At 35.9% G+C, this 22,451-nt stretch overlaps 1 protein-coding gene across 5 annotated transcripts in view; it reads right to left on the reverse strand.

Annotated features, from left to right (window-relative positions):
- Positions 1-22,451, reverse strand: part of USP25 (ubiquitin specific peptidase 25) — a 129,923-nt gene that overhangs the window by 53,328 nt on the left and 54,144 nt on the right. For all 5 annotated transcript variants that reach the window (XM_040484157.1, XM_040484155.1, XM_040484156.1 and 2 more), the window contains 6 exons: positions 17,915-17,988; positions 13,080-13,228; positions 6,114-6,241; positions 5,626-5,721; positions 4,159-4,317; positions 3,347-3,573 (listed from right to left, as the gene is read on the reverse strand). In XM_040484157.1, the coding sequence (XP_040340091.1) occupies positions 3,347-3,573; positions 4,159-4,317; positions 5,626-5,721; positions 6,114-6,241; positions 13,080-13,228; positions 17,915-17,988 (833 nt within the window). The remainder of the gene's footprint in view (positions 1-3,346; positions 3,574-4,158; positions 4,318-5,625; positions 5,722-6,113; positions 6,242-13,079; positions 13,229-17,914; positions 17,989-22,451) is intronic.

The raw sequence follows: 22,451 nt of genomic DNA on the forward strand, positions 1-22,451 counted from the left end.
GACTATAAAAGTAAACTTGTTCAAATATATCAAGGTAAGTTCCAATAAAAATTGAATCTAGGGGTGCCTGGATGGCTCAAGTTGGTTAAATGCCTGACTCAATTTCAGCTCAGGTCATGATCCCCCAGTCATGAGATTGAGCCCTGAGTCGGGCTCCACACTGAGTGTGCAGCCTGTTTAATATTCTCTCTCTCTCTCCCTTTGCCTTCTCCCTCTGTGCACGTGCTCTCCCTCTCTCTCTCTCTCTCTCTCTCAAATAAATTAAAAAAAAATTGAATCTAAAGTCCCTTAAATATTTATAGAAAATAGGAAAACTTTGGATTGAAATAAAATAACATTACCACATACCTTCTATACACATATATGTATTAACTGAATACAAATTTATGATCACTAATGGAAATAGTGTTGAGCCTCCCAATAACTTACTACCTCTACTTCCAGGAGAAATCCATTCTACAAAATTATTCACAGCTGTATTGCCCATAACAATTAAAAACTAGAGACAACCTAAATATCTGTTAATGAGGAAATGATAAAATTACAGTATACCCTATACTATGAAGCTGTTGCAAAGAATCAGGAAGAAACCATGAAAGACTACCAAAAAAATAATAACTTCAGAGTGGGGTAAGAGCTTTTTCTAAGATTGACAGAAAATCTAGTAACCATAAAGGAAAAGATAAGACTCTCTCCACAAACTTAAAAAAATCTACATTATAGGGGTGCCTGCGTAGCTCAGTCAGTTAATCAACTCTTGATTTCAGCGCAGGTCATGATTTCATGGTTCACGGGATCAAGCCCTACATCGGGCTCTGCACTAACAGCACTGAGCCTAATTAGGATTCTCTCTCTCCCTCTCCCTCTGCCCCTCCCAACCCCACTGCTCACGCATGCACACACGTGTGCTCTCTCTCTCTCAAAATAAACTTGAAAATGTTTAAAAAAAACTACTTTATAAAAATAAAACAAAATCAACATAAAAAAGGTCAATGACAAAGACAAACTGAGAAAATAATACCCACAGCATACACTACAGGCAACAAGTTAATAACCATACCATTAAAGTTTCTATTAAGCAGTAAGAGAAAGATAAATGGCCCAATATAAACAATGGGTAAATGTCATAAGTGAGAAATTTATAGAAAAATAGAATTTTACTTAAAATTAAGGAAATGCAAATTAAGACACTAAAATACCATTCTTTCAACTTTCAGGCTACCACAATTTAAAAAGTTAGAAGGATGTAAGGAGGATGTTAGGCAACAGGCTCTTTCATAAGTTAGTGGGAATAAAAACTGTTTCAATGTTTTGGAGGGAAATTTTTTGAACAGTTAAAATTTAAAATTTGAAATATGCACACTTTGGACCAAAATGACATTTAAAAACATTTTATTTTCATGTTTGTTTATTTTTGAGAGAAAGAGAGAGAGAGTGTGAGCAGGGGAAGGGGCAGAAAGAGAGGGAGACAAAGAATCTAAAGCAGGCTGCAGGCTCTGAGCTATCAGTACAGATCCTGACACGGGGCTCAAACCCACTACCTGTAAGATCATAACCTGAGCCAAAGTTGGAGGGTTAACCACTGAGCCACCCAGGTGCCCTTGGAAATGACTCTTTTAAGAATATATCCTGCTCATGAAAGTGTGTTAATATGTATGTAGAGGGCCAGCACTATTTGCAATGAGTATCCATATAGAAATTAAATAAATTATATCCTACTCAGATGTTGGAATATTACACAAAGTTTAAAAAATAATGCTAAAGCTAATAACAGGGATAAAAGAGAGTAAAGAAATATTCCAAGGAAAATCTTACCTGATCCACGGTATTATTAAGGTCCAAAGTATTAAGTATTAAAGTCCAAAACCTTATCGTATAAATGTCTCCCAAGTTCCTCAAACTTAAAATGGCCAAAAGTGGACTCATCATATTCCTATCTCCCCCTCCAAAGTAGGGACCTGCTCTCCCACCAGTTTGCTCTTTTCAAAAGTACATTCCATCTATCTATTCATAACAGTTTTAGAAACTAAGAGAATCATCCCTAATTCCTCCCTCCCTCTCACCTCGTCAATGACCTACCTGTGTCAGTTTCTCCAAAAAGTAGGTTCTATCTGTTCATTTCTTTCCTTCCTCAATGACTACCTTGATGTCAAAGCGTCCTAGCTTCCACCCCTTTGAAAGGAATCTTATAAAAACAAACACAATCTGCCAAGTCCAGCAGAAAATTATCCAATTCCTAGTACAGTGCTCAATAAATGTTTACTAATGAAATGAAGTGTAAAAAATTCCTTATATATGACAAATACGAAGGGAAATGTTTACAGCCACTAACGCTAATTGCCAGTCAACAATCATAACCTACTTATGTTATATTACATCAGGACTGCTCTTTATTTACATATTGTCTATAAAGAGGCAAGTTGGGCATCTACAATCCAACACTCCAGATTGTTTAACATAATTCCAATCTTTTGGTATAAAACAGTAGCTCTTCAATTTTTCTTTTTTCATAGAAAAACAAAATTAGGATAATATTGGGTAACGGTAATGGCATATATTTTCACATGTAAGAAAAAGTATAATAAAATCTATCATAAAATATTAACAGGACTTCATTAAAATAAAAGAAAAAGGATATTGTAACAATAGTAAAGTAGCAAAGACACAATTTCAGAATAAAGGAGAGTTCCAACCAAGAAAGGCCAGATGGCAACTGAACACCAACACATACCCACAAGCACGCGTGCACACTCCTACTCCCAACAGAGCATTGTCCTTCTTTCTAAATTTGTTACATGCCAGTTAAAACACATAACAGACAGGCACTGAGCTATTAGATCATATCTGGAAATCTGTTAGAGCATACTGAAAATTAAAATTCACACTTCTAATTCTTAAACCTAAAAAAAACTTTTTTTTTTTTTTTAATTTTTTTTTTTTTTACCAATTTAACTCATTACACAAACTTTAGGGGAAGGACCTAACTGACAAATACAAAATCTAATGCTGTATGATGTTTCACCAGTGGAATTGCTGTTTGGAATACCAGTTTGATATAAATTTAGAGCCCTAAACTAGAAAATCAGACCATCTGCTATGTCATTAATCAACTAAGTAGCCCAGGGAAAATCTTTTGGTCTCTCTGAACCTGATATTAAGATCAGAAAAACAGGTAGACAGACTAGTTTATCTTATAGAAAAAAACTTCCTAAACAAAACAAAACAAAACAAAACAAAAACTTTATAGTATTTACATATGAAATCCAGAAGTGATTTCCCTTCTCAATTTTAACATTATACATATCCAACTGAAGTGACAGTAACCATGCCCTGAGAAGCTTCTTACCTCTGGTGTCATTTTCTATTTCCGTCCTCCAGCGATGTAAACAGCTTTCTAGCACAGAAAGTTCTTCCTCTGTGATGTGCCTTGGTGCTGGATGCATGGGCAGATCTGGAGGTATCCGAGACTGAGTGAACGGTTTATGTATGACTGATCTCGACGAAACGGCAGCTAGTGGTGCAGGTGACGTGCTTGGCAGTTCCGCAGAAGGGGCTCCCTGTTGTTCTGTTGTACTGTATCATTAAAGCATGAAATATTTATTATTAAACTTCCTAAATGAAGCTCTGGACAGAAATTGCTCCAAACACGCATTAAATTGGCTTATATTTTCAAACAGAAAACTCCTTTAAAAAAGAGAAATATGTGGATTAATTTAATATCCAATGAGATCCCAATATATGAAGAATACATTATTATAATGATGAAATTGTGGCTTTATAGAAGAAATGGTTTAATCATGTCAATAAATCTTATGTATACTGGAATTATATAATATTTATCTGCTTACATTACAGAAAAAACTAACTTAATGGTATTTTCATGGATAAAAGGTGGAAATATATACCAAAACAACCTAAAGTACAATTCCAAACAGAAACAGGTAAGATGAAAATTTCAATTCACATCCATAGAATCTACTGAAACAGTAAAATAACAAAGCACCCAGAAAATATGCAATCTTCTAAGTGACTCTAATATTTTTACAGTCTACTAAAATAAATCACAATGTGCAGTTCATAAAACCTTTTTAAAGGCATCAATTATTACTGTGTAATATAGGTGAAAGAGCTGGCCCTTGTGGAAAGAAAACTTTTTACCTTGGTAATGTCTGTGGTATGGAACCACTAGGTGGGGAACTAGCATCAATATCATCAACAGGAGATGTACAAACAGGTTTGCTTGAGGCAAATTCCAACGCATACTGTAGAACATCTACCAAGGGGAATCGTTTGGGACCCGAACCATAGCTTAAATATCTGTTAACCATAAAGTGTACAAATGCTTTTAGCTGTATATAAAGCACATTTGGTTGTTTTCAATAATTGTTATAAAACATGATAAAAAATACTTCAGTAAATCTTTTTCAACAATGAAATTAATTTTGCTTTCAAATGAAGATGTAAAAACTAAAGATACATTTAAGAAATAACTTATATGTTCTCTAAATTAAGGAAAACAAAGCTGATTACAACTGAATGTGTCCGTATACTGTTATAAATTTTAAACGCTGCTCTAAGTTGTAACCCAATAGGAAAATGAAAACAGACAGTTCCATATCCTGAGACTGTTTTTATTTTTAGATCTGTCATCTGGTCTCATGACTAAGATTGTGACTAATAGTATCATCCTACCTTTTACCTCTGATTGTTTTTTAATATGATTACTGATACATTTAAAAAATAAAAATTATTGAAATATGATATATTATTTTTGTTTAAAAAGTTTTGGGCTATTAATTTGAAAACTAACACTAAAACAAGAGATACAGATTAATCTGATGTTGCAAACTGGGACGTCTCAGGCCACATTTCAGCCTGTAGACTTTGTCTGAATCACAGAACATTTCTGACTGTCCAGATTCTGGCATCTTTCGGGAAGCTCTCAAATATTCACACGTGGTATCACATGTGACACCGCCCACTGGTGCAGACAGTAGACACTCCCTCTCCACAGAGATGTGACCTCTAGGCTCCTCTTGCCAACCGGCATACACATACTTGCTTCCCTTCTTTACAAAGCCTCCATGAGGCCCTAGTAGGCATCTGAGTTTGTATCTCCTCTACTAAGGAGAAAAAGTCACCATTCATTTTAAGTGAAATCTCAAGAGTGTCTCCTACAAGCAGAAAATTTTAGATTAGTTTAACTTTGTTTCTTTTGTTTGTTTGTTTGTTTTTTTAAGTAATTTCTTCATCCAATGTAGGGCTCAAACTCACGATACAGAGTTCAAGGGTCACATGCTCTACTGACTGAGCCAGCCAGGGGTCCCTTTTTTTTTGGATTTTTTTAAAGATTAGTTTAACTTTGCATGTATTTTTCAGTACCATGAGCATTACTACTCGACAGTAAAAATACTTAATTTTAAACACTAAAATAATCTTTAATATCAACTATAAATTAGTTTCTAACAAAATTCAAAACTAAACTACTCAAGCAAAATATCAGTCCAGAATGATTACTACTAGAATTATAAGTCACCCAAAGCAAATTTAAAAGGAAAGATTTCAGAGAGTCACTAAAAATATGACTTCCTATAGTTAGCTCATAACTTCTTAAAGCTGTAATACCTTTCTAGTCTTTGTTGTAATACTGTGAGGTAATCTTTTAGTCTCTTGATTTCTTCCCTCTTAATTCTTGTTATTTCTCTGTTTCTGTGCATATATCTATAGGAAAAAGAAAAATTAACATTACCATTTCTAAATATCATGGAAATAGACACAATATTAAGTCTAGCCAACACCACAGAAGATCCATTCATTTAAAATTTTACAATCAAGTATTATACAATACAAAATAGTATTTTTTAAAATTCTGACAACTGTAATACAAATATAAATTTTTTAACTTCCTTATAACATTATTCCCAGTAACTATACTTTTCTAACTAGAAAGAGAACTCCACGTTCCTTGACAAACAGTATTCAACATATTATGCAAAAAAGTAATGATTAATTCTAAAGAAATTAAGCAAAAATTTTCTCTAAACACAATAATAATTCTTTACTTGGTTACTAAACAGTTGTAAAATTAAGTCATGCTGTATAACAAACGATACCTGTCCAGATATAAAACTTGAGGAAATTCTAATTTGTTGTGAATTTTTTCTGGTCTTCCCAATGCCTGATTAAATTCAAATCTTGATAATTCAAATGTTAACACAGGTGGTAATTTGGTAAACCAATGCTGAAAGAAAATAACAAAAAAGCTTATTATAACCTTTTTGTTCTCTCCATTACAATGTTAGGCACAGAGTATTATCACTGGCATTTTTATATGTATCATCACAATGCTGACATCACAAATACTTGACTAGGTATGCAAATTAGTTAAAATTCAACTTCTTCCCAAAAGTTTTCCATACCTCTTGAAAATTCTAAGGATGGGAATAATACTCAACCAGGAAAGAAAAAAAATTTTTCTAACAACTCTCCTTCTTCCATGATAATTTTTTACATTAAAATTCCTAACAAAGGGCTGCCTGGGTGACTCAATAGGTTAAGTGTCCAACTCTTGATTTCAGCTCAGGTCACGATCTTGCAATTTGTGAGACTGAGCCCCAAGTCGGGCTCTGCGCTGACAGCATAGAGCATGCTTAGGATTCTCTCTCTCCCTCTCTCTCTTTCTCTCAAAATAAATAAATACCTTAAAAACTTTTCTAACCTAAAAAAGATAGACATTGGTTGAAATTATGGTTTAATAGCTCAAGTATCTGCCTTCTTCAATATTATCTCACTATTACTACCAGAAATGATCATACACTTACTACAATTGACCACCATTCAAAACCTTTGACAAAGCAACTTGTAGGATGTAGCGTGCGCACGCACAGACACACACACACACACACACAAATATATTCTTAGAGCATAAATGATCACAGTTCCCACACTAAAAACTAGAGACTGATATTTCCCTGTTTTAAATTTAATTTTCCTACTGGAATTCTAATTTAAGAAAAAGATTACTAACAAATATGAAATTTATACTAACGGTAACTATATTTAAAATCTTTTTAAATGACTAGTGTTTAAAAAATTAAATGTCTCATTATGATGAGCCAGCCAATCCATCCACAAACTTCGGCAACTGTTTAGTTAAGCATGAAATGTAACAAAACCTCGAAAGAAAATTATTTTCATAAAAAAAGATTCAAGCTTTACACAAAGATATTTTTTAATATTTATTTATTTATTTTGAGAGAGAGAGAGAGAGAGAGAGAGAGAGAGAGAGAGAGAGACAGACAGACAGAACATGCACACGAGTGGGACAGAGGCAGAGAAAGAGAGGGAAAGAGAAGGAGAATCTGAAGTAGGCTCTGTTCTGTCAGCACAGAGCTTGACATGGGACTGATCCCATATGATGAGATCATGACCTGAGCCAAAAATCAAGAGTCAGCCACTGAGTTAACCAACTGAGCCACTCAGGCACTCCTACAGAAACATATTTTTTTTATTAAGTTTATTTATTTGAGAGAGAGAGGGAGAGAGAGCAAGAGCCAAGCATGGAGGGACACAGAGAGGGAGAGAGAGAGAATCCCAAGCAAGCTCTGCACTGTCAGCACAGAGCCCAACTCGGGGCTCAATCTCACAAACTGTGAGATCATGACCTGAGCTGAAACCAGGGTTGGTCACTTAACCAAGGGAACCACCCAGGTGCCCTAACTACATAAACATATTTTTAAAGAATGAATAAAAATTCATGAATCACCAAATAAAATATAAAATAACATAACAAATATTTTTAAATACTTATTATAAAGTGTACAATGTACTACTATAAAAAGTAATTGCTACACATGGTGGTAATTTCAAGCGCCACAAAGTGCCACCACGCATGTCAAGAGGCTAAGAGTACACTAATTTAAATTCAAACATCCCAAAAAGCAGGAACAATGCACATTTGGCAAACTGAATTTGACTAAGATCTTAAAAGTTGCTACTTTTCTCTAAATAAAGCTAATAAATGTAAATGGTTATTCAAAACTATTTCTCCCTCCCCAAACGCTAATTATGATTACATGAATTGCAATTTCCTGAGTTAGATTCGGTTTCTATTTAACCAAAAGCTGAAGTTGAAGAAATGTATTTTATATGGCTATTGAAACTGAAGTTGACTGGAAAGTTACAAAAGAGCTAACACCAGAAGCATCTCTTAAGTTTTAAAATCTCTTGAGCAAAGTCTGCTTATTTATTTGTTCTCACATGGCACTGGCAAAAATTTTAGTTAATTCTAATGCAAAACTAAAGTTAGTATTTAAATTAAGTCATACTACATATATGTCATAAAGAAAACTTTTGATGCCTTAGGATAATATTCTCTACTCCAATTTATGATACTAAAGTAAGTAAGTAGGTTTCAAGAACTATTACTTTCATATTTTACTGCAGTATTTTAAATGTCAACCATTAAAATTAAATAGTTACATACTTTAACTCATGGAAACCTACCATGGCCAATAGAAATAAAATCACCCAAATTGGGCATATGCTTCTCTGTAGACCATGAAAAGTCCAGGAAATAACTTCCATACTTTAAGAAAGAATGTTTATAATAGTTATGTAATATGTCTCCGTTGTGACTGTTTTTACTCTAACAACAGTGACAGTTTTTTTCATATTACAAGAGTGGAAGGATTTCACTTTCTTATTTTTTTTTTATTTTTTTTAAACATTTATTTATTATTGAGAGACAGACACAGAGTGTGAGCAGGGGAGGGGTAGAGAGAGGGGGAGACACAGAATCTGAAGTAGGCTCCGGGCTCTGAGCTGTCAGCACAGAGCCAGATTCAGGGCTCGAACTCACAAACTGAGATCATTATCCGAGCCAAAGTTGGTCGCCCAACCAACTGAGCCACCCAGGCGCCCCAATTCACTTTCTTATTCTAAAGCTGATGGGACAAGAAGAGACAGCCAGACATTCCTTTAATTCATCTTAGAAAATATTACAGGTTTGTCTAGCATAAGTATAGCAGTAGAGAACTAGAATTTTACATATACAACAATCAGATGTTTTTCTTTCAGAATATTATTTTTGTATTCAATAAAAAACTGTATTTACTTCTCTAATTGGCATGCCATGCTTGTGAGACACAGTCATTAAAGGTAAAAATAAGGCTTTATTCTTTTCTGTAAACACATTTATTATTTATTATATTATATTGTATAACAACCCTACAGAAGTAACAGATTAGGGCAGTGAATAAAAAAAATACATAATCAACATGGGCAACAAAAATGCTCCTGAACTTATTATGACTATAACAAATATTTTCTAGAGGGAATGTAATAATTTTTATGAGTTCTAATAGCTGATTTTTCTATTAACATGTTTTAAATACCTTGCTTTTGTGATTTTACATGAACACAGGGAGCAGCAGACAGAAAAAGCAGACATACCGTTTCAGATTCTCACAGAACACCAGACAAAACCAGGATATAAATTAAGCATGAAAAGCAAAAACTTCCTATTCCAACTCAAAAATTAGTTTTAGTCATTTAATCAGCTTCACACATTTGCCCTTTCACTTTCTTTTTAAGTTTATTTATTTATTTTTAATTTACATCCAAGTTAGTTAGCATATAGTGCAATAATGACTTCAGGAGTAGATTCTAGTGATTCATCCCCCATGTATAACAACCAGTGCTCATCCCAACAAGTGCCCTCTTTAATGCTCCTTCCCCATTTAGCCCATCCCCCCACCCACAGCCCATCTAGTACCCTCAGTTTGTTCTCTGTATTTAAGTCTCTTATGTTTTGCTCCCTCCCTGCTTTTGTATTATTTTTGCTTCCCTTCCCTTATGTTCATCTGTTTCGTATCTTACATTTCACATGAGTGACGTCCTATGATATCTGTCTTTCTCTGACTTATTTCACTTAGCATAATACCCTGTAGTTCCACCCACGTTGTTGCAATTGAAAACGGACTACAAAGTGCCTTTTCACTTTTAAAGATGAATTTCCCATACAACATTTACCTATGTCTAATATGGTACATGTAGGTGCTGTCTCCCTAATTTAGTTTCAAAGCTCCAAAAAATTTCTCTTAGTACTCTGACTATAACTTAGTACAGCTTTGTGAAGGGAAATTTGGCAGTACTTACATTTTTACATGAGTACGCCTGGTGACCCAAAGATCCCGCTTCTGACTATCCTTCATTCCTAAATTCTCAAGGGTATTTATACATAAGCATTCTTTAAAATTATTCTTTGTCCAACTACTGTCTTACAGAAGAATTAAAACTGTTTAATTTTAGAAATACAGGCTATTTGATACTATGCCGGTTTTAAAAAGAATGGTGTAAAGCCATATACATTCACATGGAATGATGTTCGTGATACACTAGTGGGTGAAAAATGCAAGTCGTAGGATAGTACAAATACTTATATGTGAATAGCAGTAATCAAAAGAAAATGTACAACACACTATTTATAGAAGTGAGGTATTTACTCTCTGAAATTTTTTTGCTCCAACAGGCAATCAAAAAAATCTCCGGCTTTCCAAGATCGTTTGATTCATCCATAAATTGCATACAATTTCATTAAAATTTAAAATTTATGATTTATAAAGATATTTGTACAGTTATCTTACATATAATCATTTTTAATTTATTCAGTTGTCTCTTGATATGTCATTCCAGAAATTTAAACTCTCATAGGCCACACTGGATATTTTAACACGAGTGATTCAGGAGACTAGAGGTCTTCTCTATTACTAGACTACAGCTATTTCAGCAAAGCAGATGTTTTCTGTATCAAAGTAAAATCAATAATTTTTACTAAATAATAGTGTAGGAGATAGTGTAGGAGTAGGGACTATGCGAATTTAGAAACAAACCTAAAATGTTATTCATTGGTCTTTATAGATACTTAGGAAACAAAACAGTTATTCTGAAAGACATAATGAAATAAGGCTATAATTTAAGCACACTATTATAAACTTTTAAGACAGTCTACTTTAGTCAGTGATAGTCTCTTAAATCAGGCTAAATTATTATTGAAACTAATGTGTCCTGCAAATCTCGGCAACTGGTAATAGGAATCACAGGTAACTGAATTTGCTATTATTTTTTTTTTAATTTTTTTTTCAACGTTTATTTATTTTTGGGACAGAGAGAGACAGAGCATGAATGGGGGAGGGGCAGAGAGAGAGGGAGACACAGATTTGGAAACAGGCTCCAGGCTCTGAGCCATCAGCCCAGAGCCTGACGCGGGGCTCGAACTCACGGACCGCGAGATCGTGACCTGGCTGAAGTCGGGCGCTTAACCGACTGCGCCACCCAGGCGCCCCTGAATTTGCTATTATTAAGACTGCTTACAAACTGCTGAATTCAGAGGAAACAAATGACTGTACCCCTTAGGTTGGATGTAAAAACCCAGGCAGAAAATACATACTACAGTATAGGGCATTCAGGGTATGAAGCCAAAGATGGAGAACAAACTAGAGCTTTTAAGATAAATGAAATTCATATTCAATGTAAGAAAAACATTTTTAAAAGCTGCGAATATGTGAGAGAGATTATTTACCAATTAATTTCTAAATTATTTACCAATAAACCAATGTCTATTTCACTTATAAGTCAGTTTGATAGAGTAAGGAGAATGCCATCCCTCCTTTCCCTGCCCCAACCCGTCATCCTTTTATTAAACAGAAAACAGATCACATTTTGGGGCAGAGTGGGGAGGGGAATCTGCTTTCTTGTTCCATTATAGGATCCTAGGAGAGTCCCAATCTTTAGAGACTAATTTAAAGCCTAATTTAAATATTCTTTAAGCTTACTTTAAATATTCTTAGTTGGACGTCTATATGGGAATCAGGGGCGGAGCTCTTGGGCCCAGGTACCATATCCCTACCGGAGATTCTGATGGACAGCTCTGAAGCAGGGCTTAGGCATCTGCTGAGACTCACTAAAGTAGATGATCTATGATGTAGAGAGCAAAACTATCTCAAATATTTTCTCTTTTACCCCCGCTCTCTCCCCACTCTTAAAAACAAAAAGCCAAAAAAGAGTAAATGTTATTTCTTTCTTTTTTTGTTGGGTACATAAGAGAAGAGAAAGAAATGAGGATGAAGAACAAAAAAATGATTAATCATATCTTTTTCTAAACAAAAAGCACAAATTTAGATACATGCAATTTATTTTCAAAGACACAAGAACTCAGCCCCTTTTTAGATAAACACAGAGCTATCATCACTTAATATTTATTAAGCACCTCTTCAGGGATAACGACCTCAGAAACTTTTTTGGTAACATTGAGACATTTCATTCATTCAGTCATTACATGATTCTACCTGCGGTCACTGTACTGTCCACTAGGGCTATGTGGAGAATAACACGTATGAAGCTCTCTACCCTCCGAATAGAGCTTACAAGTAGACAACTATCAGCAACTGCTTAATGATAAGCGATTTTGCAGCACATGATCTGTCCTTTGCCTTCTATTCTAGTAACACACATGGATGAATTTACGGATGGGTGGATGGATATACAGATGGATCTAGAGACACGAATGAAAAGACAGAGATCAGTGGAAACAAACAGGTTTGTATTTTTTAAGTTATATCTCTCTTGAGAAAGCCAAGTTCTTCCATCTGCTCTTCATGCAATTACACAGTAATTTTACCAAAAAGGGAATCTAGACAAATTCCAACACTATTTGATATTAGTAACATATGTCTATATAAAATTCCACCCTCCTATCAGTGTTTTTCTTCCTCACTTCCAGGACTAGCATGCCACAGTGACTGGTACCTTCCTTAAAAATTCTAAACAGACTTAACAATGTCCTAAAAGAAGGCTTTAACAGAAAATTTTAAGCTAAATTGTTTGAGAATTTAATGTAAGATTACAGACTTGTTTGTGCAGGTTTCCCAAATGTCTAAATTACCATAATTAAATCCAAACACATAATCTGAGTATTCTCTCAAGTATTAGGCAGCTATATAATTAGAGCCTTAAATTATACTTTGCAGCAGTGTAAGAAAGACCTGGGGAGAAATGAAAAATGAAGATGCTAAACTCACCTCTTGGCCTGATTTGCCTGAATTCTCTGAATGTAAGGACTCAATTTCTCCTTCAATCATAGCAGCTTCTAGGCACTCATGTAGATCTTTGAATCCATTGACCTGAAGCGGGTACTGACCAAACATTTCAGTATTTTCAAATTTTTTCCCTACGGAAGAAGGGAAAGTTAATTGTTACTCAATATGGCCTTTTAGCCACTAAAAGTAAATGTGTATGAATTACCTCCTGAACCTGAAAACCATAACTCTGATTATGTTCCACAGAGTAGTCATTGGAATTTTCTTGTTGGTATATACATGCACATATGCACATTCACATCGAACCATAGATATTAATTACACACCTGTATATATGGAAGTAATTATATGTATGTGTGTGTAAATACATATATTCTTTCAAAAAATACTTTCTAAGGACAAGATACTGTGCTAAACACTGAGAATATGTATAGCAGTGGATGAAACATATATATGGTCCCTGAGCTGAGGAAACTCTCAGCCTCTTTTGGAAGAACGATATTACACATATTAATTGCACATATAATTATGAACAAAAAATTACTTACCATTATAAGTGCTATAAAAATTTGTGGTAAAACAGAGTAATGTGAGAGGGTATGAAAAGGAGAGCTAACCTAGTCGTTAGGGCTGGAGGGTAAAGCAGAGAAGACTTCCATAGCAAAATGACATTTACACTGAGACTTGAATGGTGAGTAGGAGTTAGCCAGGCCAGAGTGTCAGGGTGCTGTGGAGAATTCTTGGCTAAGGGACAACACATGCAAAGACTTCAAGGATGCAAAGAACTTGGCATATCTGAAGGCTTAAGGGGAGGACATTATTCCTTAGGGGAGCAACAGGAAGATGATAATGAAGAATCAGGTAAGGGGACAAAATCTATAAAGCTTTAGAAGCCCATGTTAAGAATTTTTTTCTCCTCAATATATTTGGAGTATAACAGAAAGTCACTGAATAGTTAAATCTAGGAATAATAGGATCAGATTTTTATCTTTGAAACATCTTTATGGCTTCTGTGTTAAATAGATGGTAGACTGTTAGAAGACTTAAAGAATCCATCTAGAAATAAAGGCAGTGTGGGATAGGGTGTTAATAGTAAAAGTGCACAAAAGCAGATGAAATTTTTATACACATATTCAGGAAGGAGTATTTATGATTGACTGGTGGTTCATTGGCAGGAAAGGGGACAGAAGAGTAAGGAAGGTATCAAGAATGATACTCGGATTTCTAGCATAAGCAACTCAATTGATTGTTTATGTTCTAAAAGGGGCTCCACTAAATAAAGAGCAGAGCATTTTTTTTTCCTTTTGTTTTAAGGCAGTAGTGGCAATCACAGTTTTAGGCCCATGGCATTTCCAGTTGAGAAGAGAGTTGGATAGGAGTCTGTAACTAAAATTAATCTTCTGGTCTGAAGCTATAAATGAGAGAATTGCTGGCTACTGACAGCGGTGGATCAAGAGAGTGAATGAGACTCTGCCGAGGGAAACTGGCAGACAGGACAAGGCAGGGGGCCTGAGCTGAGTCCCAAGGATCTCCTACCTTTAGATAAAACAGGAGGCTATAATTACAACTTCTAAGAAGTAGCCACAGAGATAGGGAAAAACAGCCAAGGGAATATGGTACCATAGAAGCCAGAGAAGTGTTTTTAAGGACTGAATAGTAAAAAAGAAAAGGAACAGGGGTGCCTGGGTGGCTCAATTGGTTAAGCATCTGACTTCAGCCCAGGTCATGATCTCACGGTTCATGGGTTCAAGTCCCACGTCGGACTCTGTGCTGACAGCTCAGAGCCTGGAGCCTGCTTCAGATTCTGTGTCTCCATCTCTCTCTGCCCCTCCCCTGCTCATGCTCTATCTCTCAAAAATAAATAAATGTTTTAAAAAATTTAAAAAAAAAGAAGAAAAGGGACAAAGAATAAATAGCATGAATAGTTGATAAGAGTTCAATAGGAGAACTAAGTGGAATCTGACAGCCTTGAACACATATTAGAAATTGATAACCTTAGAAAGTGCTCTTTTAGAAGAAGTCTGGGGCCAGAAGCAAAAGTGGGATGGGATGAATAAATGGGGACTTAGCAGGTAAAAACAAACTCCTTTCTCAACTGAATGAGATTAACTGGAAGACTATGTGAAGGGAGCTCTTTTTTGTTTACAATGGGAGTTACAAGACCACATCTAAATATTGATGAGGAAGACAGTGGAGGGAGAAGCTGAAAACACAGGAAAAAGGCAAGATAACAAAGAGGGCAAGGTCTGAGTGAAAGCATGAAGGGATGAGATTCTGAGAACATATAAACAATAGCCTTTGGAAATAAGACTGAATAATTCCTTATTATCTGGAAGGGCAAATAAAAAGAATATGGTATAGGCTGGGATGGATCCAGGTTGTGGAGCCTGAAACTCACATATTTGAGAAACTTGCTTTTAAGACCTAAGATAGAAAATTACAAACAAAATTAGATTCGGGACCTTAGGACCTCTGGTTAGATTTCTTAGCTTCATGGTAAATCCATAAAACCTGAAGGAAGGTCTTTCTGAGTGAATGAAGAGACAGAGAGGTTAAATTAGAAACAGAAAAGGTAAGGAGTGCATTGGTATTGGTTGCTCAGTAGGTTGAGTGTCCAACTCTTGACTTTGGCTCAGGTCACAATCCCAGGGTCCTGGGATCGAGTCCCATGTTGGGCTCCATGCTGAGTGTGTGGAGCCTGCTTAAGATTCTCTCTCTCTCTCTCTCTCTCTCTCTCTCTCTCTCTTTCCCTCTACCTCTCCCCCTCTGCCACTGTGGGTGCACGTGCATTCTCTCTAAACTAATTTTTTAAAAAACAGAAAAGATAAAGATTGTTATTGCAGAAAATGGGAGAGAAGACAGTGATTTAACAAAACAAATAAAGATGCCAGGGTGTCACAGGATTGGGACCAGGGACACTTAGTATATGCTACAAATTCATGGAACATTTCTAGTTTGCCCACTGAGTGACTTTTCCCCAGTGATACTCGGGTACTTGGTGCACACAGAGAGAAAATGAATATCCCAGTGACGGTCAGAGAACAGCCAGAGAGGTAGTGGATGGGGAATGGGGGAAAGGGAGTGTTAGAGATTTCTAAGAATGATCATAATGGGCAAAGAAGTAAGTAAAGAAAAGGGCCTAGAGGAATAAAATGAAAGGGTCAATGGACTAGATGTTCTGGAAAAGTTGAGGAACTTTTGCAACGAGGGAACTTTAGAAAGCAAATGAAAATCACCTCCAATTGAGAGCCTCTGGTCTAAAAGAAAGCATTAAGAAAATATATGTAAAAGTGATAAGAGCAAGAAACCAAATCATTTTTACTGAAGCAAATACATAGGTCGTGTGGAAATGTACAAAATCACATTTATGTAGAATAGTTTTGAAACAACTAATACCCAGTACCAGGACTTCAATACTGATTGACAAATTAACTATTTCAATAAACCACTTTTTTTTAATGTTTATTTATTTTTGAGAGAGCGTGAGTAGGGGAAAGGCAGAGAGAGAGGGAGACAAAGAATCTGAAGCAGGCTCCAGGTTCTGAGCTGTCCGCACAGAGCCCTACACAGGGCTCAAACTCACAAACTGTGAGATCATGACCTGAGCCGAAGTCAGAGGCTTAACTGACTGAGCCACCCAGGTGCCCCAATAAATCACTTTCAAGAATCAAGGTAACAGAAGTAGAAAGGGTATAAATAGTACACAGTCAACCTGATTAGAGCCACCCTACTGCTTCAAATACAGTGCTCTACTTCAAGTAAAAATCAGTAGGACAGTATGGACAATCCAAACTGGAAAATATCCCACCATTTATATAATGAATATTCAGTATTTGAGGCAACAATTTTAAAAAATGTACTGACAGTGTAACCTTTTAAACGCCTGACTGAATCCTGAGTTAATGTCTGCCTTTTTCTGAATCCCAAATTATAAAATTATGTTCAAACAAAACTTCATAGGAATCCATTACTTAAGATCCTGAAGGAAAACCAATTTTCCAAATTTTATACTTCAAGTGATTTGGGTTAACTTTCTAAAAGTTGATGTGCTGGGCCATTTGAAAATTTGGAAAATGTTTCAAATTTTTTCAAAAACTCATGCTTTGGGATTAGTAATTATTAGTATTTGAAGTATATCTAATGAGTCCTTTCCCTTCCCTTGTTAGGAAAACCGAAGAGTAACTGGTTAGACCCAGATTTAAAGTAATAGGCATTTAAGGCAGATAGAGTAGTGTCACTCTTAAATGATTTTTTCAAAAGAGTACACTTCTTTCTTGAAAACTAGAACCTAAAGAATTTTATAATCACCCCAAAAATGCAATACCCTGATTATGCTACATTGTTAAATGCAGCTTTCAACATTCATAGACTTGAAATCCTCAAAAACACTGATCATCATAGCAAAACCAGTATTCAACTCCAATATCGTTTTCAAAACCAAATGTCCCCTTAATCCCTGTACCCCCAAATTCACAGAATCACAGAAGCCTTCTTAGGGAAAGACTATTAGCATAACATTAACCCAGTATAAATTAGTATGTGACAATAGACCTTTCTCTAGGAAAGACTATTAGGATAACATTAGCCCAGTATAAATTAGTATGTGATAATAGACCTTGTACCTTCCTCTTCATTCACTCAATTCTGTGTTTTCTGTGCAAGTGATTAGTAGTAACAATGCAACATGAACCAGTAGACAGAATAAGTCAAATTAAAATTAAAAACCAGTCAACAAATAAGGAGTCACTATCAAGACAAGAGCTAATCGATAATAATATCCCTTCAAATGTAATAAATAAAAACATGTGTAACCATACCTTCAAGTACTCCCACAGCAAGGAATCTCCCATAGAACAACTCTACCATGGGGTTCTTTGGCTTCTCTTCATCCCTAAAGCATGGTATAAAACATAAATGTGGTTATAATTTTTGTATCTGTATGTAACAGAGAAAACATTAAAAGAACAATATATGCCAAGTCAGTGACATTTATTTATGTGATTGTCACTCACTCAGGGCTGCTATTTACATCACCTCGGATAAGGCACTTAAACTTAGCCTTCCATTTTTTCACATGTCAACTGAGGATAACAATAGTAATTGAACTCAAAGGGCTGTTGTAGGGTTAAAATGGCACAACATTACAAGAAGACCTACCCATGGGGGAGGGGAAGGAAAAAAAAAAAAGAAGTTAGAGTGGGAGAGAGCCAAGCATAAGAGACTCTTAAAAACTGAGAACAAACTGAGGGTTGATGGGGGTGGGAGGGAAGAGAGGGTGGGTAATAGGTATTGAGGAGGGCGCCTTTTGGGATGAGCACTGGGTGTTGTATGGAATCCGATTTGACAATAAATTTCATATATTGAAAAATAAAAATAAAAAAATGAGTAAATGTTTTTTAAAAATTAAAAAAAAAAAAGGGGGAAAAAATCCTAAAAAAAAAAACAAAAAAAAAAACAAGAAGACCTGACATAGTCTATGCTCAAGGAGTACTGATCTTCTCCTTATCATTGTTCATTCTGATCTCATACATTTATTCTATGCAATACATGCTTATTTGGACTTGCTGGGAACAAAGAAAAGCCACCCTTAATCAGAGGCAATTTCTGTAAATTTTTAATATGTAATCTCCCAAATTTAAAATAGAACAGTACACAACATTCAAAGATAAATAACATCCTGTCACAATGAAGGAGCAAAACATCGGGTTTGACCCAAAGTAGCTAAGGAGCTACTCCATCCTTCATGTTGCAGGCACAAGTAGTCATTTGTGAATTTTCCAAATTATTTATCAGATACATTGTTTTCTTCTTTTTCTTTTTCCCTTGAAGCAAATAGAAGTTGACAATTTTTTTAACCTTTTCTTTTTGTTTTATTCTCTGTGGTCCGAAAACAGTTTATCTTGGCATTACTACATAAAAGTGTGTGGTATCCACAACTGTGTATAAAATTTATCTTCATAAATTTTGTGTTTAAACCAATAAAACTGATTTGCTAAAAAAAAAAAAAAAAGGGTGGGGGATGGGTGAAGGACACTGTGTCTTTATAAATGTGCATCACCATTTACTCCTTAAAACAACTGGTGGGAAGGACTTCACTTCATCGTCACAACAATCCTATGAGGTAGTATGGTAGTTGTCAGTACTATTCAAAAAGATTTCTGGCCTCAGCGCCTGGTGGCTCAGTCGGTTGAGCTGCTGACTTCAGTTCAGGTCATGATCTCGCTATTTGTGAGTTCAAGCCCCATGTCAAGCTCACTGCTATCAGCACAGAGCCAGCTACTGATCTTCTGTCCCCCTCTCTCCGCCCCCCCCCCTTGCTTGTGGGCCTTCCTCCCCCCCAAAAAAAAAAAAAAAAAAAAAAGATTTCTGGCTCTCTAGTTTCAGGTACATGGTTAAGATATACTTTCCCACTCACATTTTTATTTACATTAAAAAAAATTAATGTTTATTTATTTTGAGAGAGAAAGAGGGAAGAGAGAGCACACAGAGAGAGAATCCCAAGCAGGTTCCTCACTGTCAGCTCAGAGTCCAATGGGGGGCTCTCGATCTCAAGAGTTGTGAGATCACGACCTGAGCCATGAGAGTCAGATGCCTAACCAACTGAGCCACCCAGACACCCCCATTTAAAAAACTTTTAATTAGGGTAAGATACACATAAAATTTACCATCTAACCATTTTTAAGTGTTTAGTCAGTAATGTTAAGTATATTCATATTGTTGTGCAACCAATCTCCGGGAGTCTTCTCATCTTGTCAAACTGAAACACAACACTCCCTGAACAACTCCACACTTTTCCCTCCCTCCCAGGCCTTGGCAACCACCATTCTTACTTTGTTCCTATGAGTTTTACAACTCTTGACACGTCACATAAGTCGCATATGGTGTCTATCTTTTGTGACTGGCTTATTTCACTAAGCATCCATGTTGCAGCATGTGTCAGGATTTCCTTCTTTTTTAAGGCTATTCCATTGTATGTATACCACATTTTATTTATCTATTCATTTATCTATTTATCTATTCATCATTCATCTATTATATTATCTATTCATTTGGGTAGTTTCCACCATTTGGCTATTGTGAATAATGCTGCTATGAACATGGGTGTACAAATATCTCTTTAAGACCCAGCAGAATTGTTGGATCATATAATCTTTATGAGGCATAAGTGACAAAATCTAAAGCATGCAACGTGAAGATTTGATATATGTATACATTGTGAAGGTATTCCTTCCATCAAATAGTAATTCTATTTTTAATCTTTTGAGGAAGCACAATGATGTTTCCCAAGCAACTGCACCATTTCACATTCCCATTAACAGTGCACAAGGGTTCCAATTCTTTTCACATCCATGCCAACAGTTGTTATTTTCTGGGGGTTTTGATGGTAGCTATCCTAATGGGTATAAAGCGTTCTCACTCACTTTGAACTCAAATGGACGACATGACTTGCTCTGCCCAACAAAGCGTGAGCAGAAGTGATGTGTGGCAGAAACTTTGAGAGCCCATGTACTTTCACTGCTGTGGTGATCCCAGAAGAGGTAATGAGGCAAAGCCTCTGTCACCCCTGGGCTTGAGCAAAAGAATGGGCACAGCCCCTTGCTCACACCCAATGGACACATCTAACAATATAAGACTGTAAACTGTTGGGGTTGTTGTCACTGGACTATCTGGTAGTATAATTATCTGATAACAGGTAGTATAATTACCTCTATTGTACTAATAAAGCTATAAAGCAAGTTAAGTCACTTGCCCAAATTCCCAAAATTAGTAAGTGCTCAAGCTGTGAAGTGGACTCAAATCTGACACCAAAATCAATGTATCCTCTCCCACTACCTATATTTAGTCTTTGGGCATTTTAACTCTATAGGAAAAATTTACTTCATACCTTATGTATTTTACACTGTGAGAATAAAAAGGACTTAAGACTGATATGGGAAACAGGAATAATCCAAAGACTGTCTCTCTTGATGCAAAAATCTATGAATCTTTAGATGTGAATATTAGCGGGAATCTCCTTCCCGTGGCCTCTTGTTTTTATGTAGGAAATCAACATTCCTGACTTTTCTCCTTATGGTCACACACGTACTCCATGAGCAATAACTTCCCAGGTTGGTGACTTGCCAGAAGAAACTGGATGCTGAGCAGCTCTCCCAATTCTGAATGTACTTTCTAAATCTCTTTTCAAATCATCCTGCCTGAATTTTGTCCTACTCTCCACTAATCTGTGGTGAACACTGACCTTCCCTGATCTTCTAAACTTCTAAACCCAGAACACTGATCTTCTAAAAATTGTTTACCTTGTCCTTTCCAACCTCTCAGAGGTCCTATTCTTTGCCCGGCATTTATTTTTTTTTTTTAATTTTTTTTAACATTTATTCATTTTTGAGTGGGGAAGGGACAGAGAGAGAGGGAGACACAGAATCCGATGCAGGCTCCAGGCTCTGAGATGTCAGCACAGAGCCTAATGTGGGGCTCAAACTCATGAACCGCGAGATCATGACCTGAGATGAAGTTGGACGCGTAGCCAACTGAGCTACCCAGGCGCCCCTCTTTGCCCTGCATTTAAACTATGAATCTCAGGGGCCCAGACTGGTTATACCAACAGAAAAGTAAGGAACACAAGTGAAGACCAATTAAAAAGACATGAGATTCCTATAATAAAAATGAGAGAGACCCACCACTTGCATGAAAGCAGTAGTAAAGATAGACTGACACAAAGAACAAAGGCCAAAAGAAATCACTACAGAAAATTTGTATCAGGGACATCTTATCTTTGGGAATTAGGCTGGAACAGGAATTCAAAGGCCTAGGATAGCTAACAGAGTCACAGCTTCCCAATCTTTTTAACACCTTTGGTACATATATAATATATTCAGAGAACTCTGAGGTAAAAAGACATATTTTCTCATGGTCACAGAAATAGGATCAATATCTCCACATACCCATATCTGGCTAGCCATGCCACACCAACTGGGAAGCTCTGGTTTAATAGGGAGAGGCATTCAAAAATAGTTTTAGCTCCACAAACAGTTAAGAGCAGATAGAAAATTATGGGGAAATGAACATGGAGAACATTTTTCAAATAAAAGTTAAGATTTCAGGTGAATTGGAATCAAAAAGTTCCAGCTTCTTTTAAAACAGTTTTAGAAAAAGGGGAAATAATCTGTTAGTTACTAGGTCAGAAAAGGTGACTAGAACCCAAAGAAAATTAACATATAAATAAATAATAAACAAGATCTCCAAAATCAAGATAAAATGCCCCCCCCCCCCCAGAAGGAATAAGGATTTAGGCACCCTTCTATGGAAACAGGTAAAAAGCAATTGGGGATGATATACTAAAGATAGGATAAACTA

The sequence above is a fragment of the Herpailurus yagouaroundi genome, unplaced genomic scaffold (assembly GCF_014898765.1).
Source record: "Herpailurus yagouaroundi ecotype Mexico unplaced genomic scaffold, PumYag 162, whole genome shotgun sequence".
NCBI classification, from domain to species: Eukaryota; Metazoa; Chordata; class Mammalia; order Carnivora; family Felidae; genus Herpailurus; species Herpailurus yagouaroundi.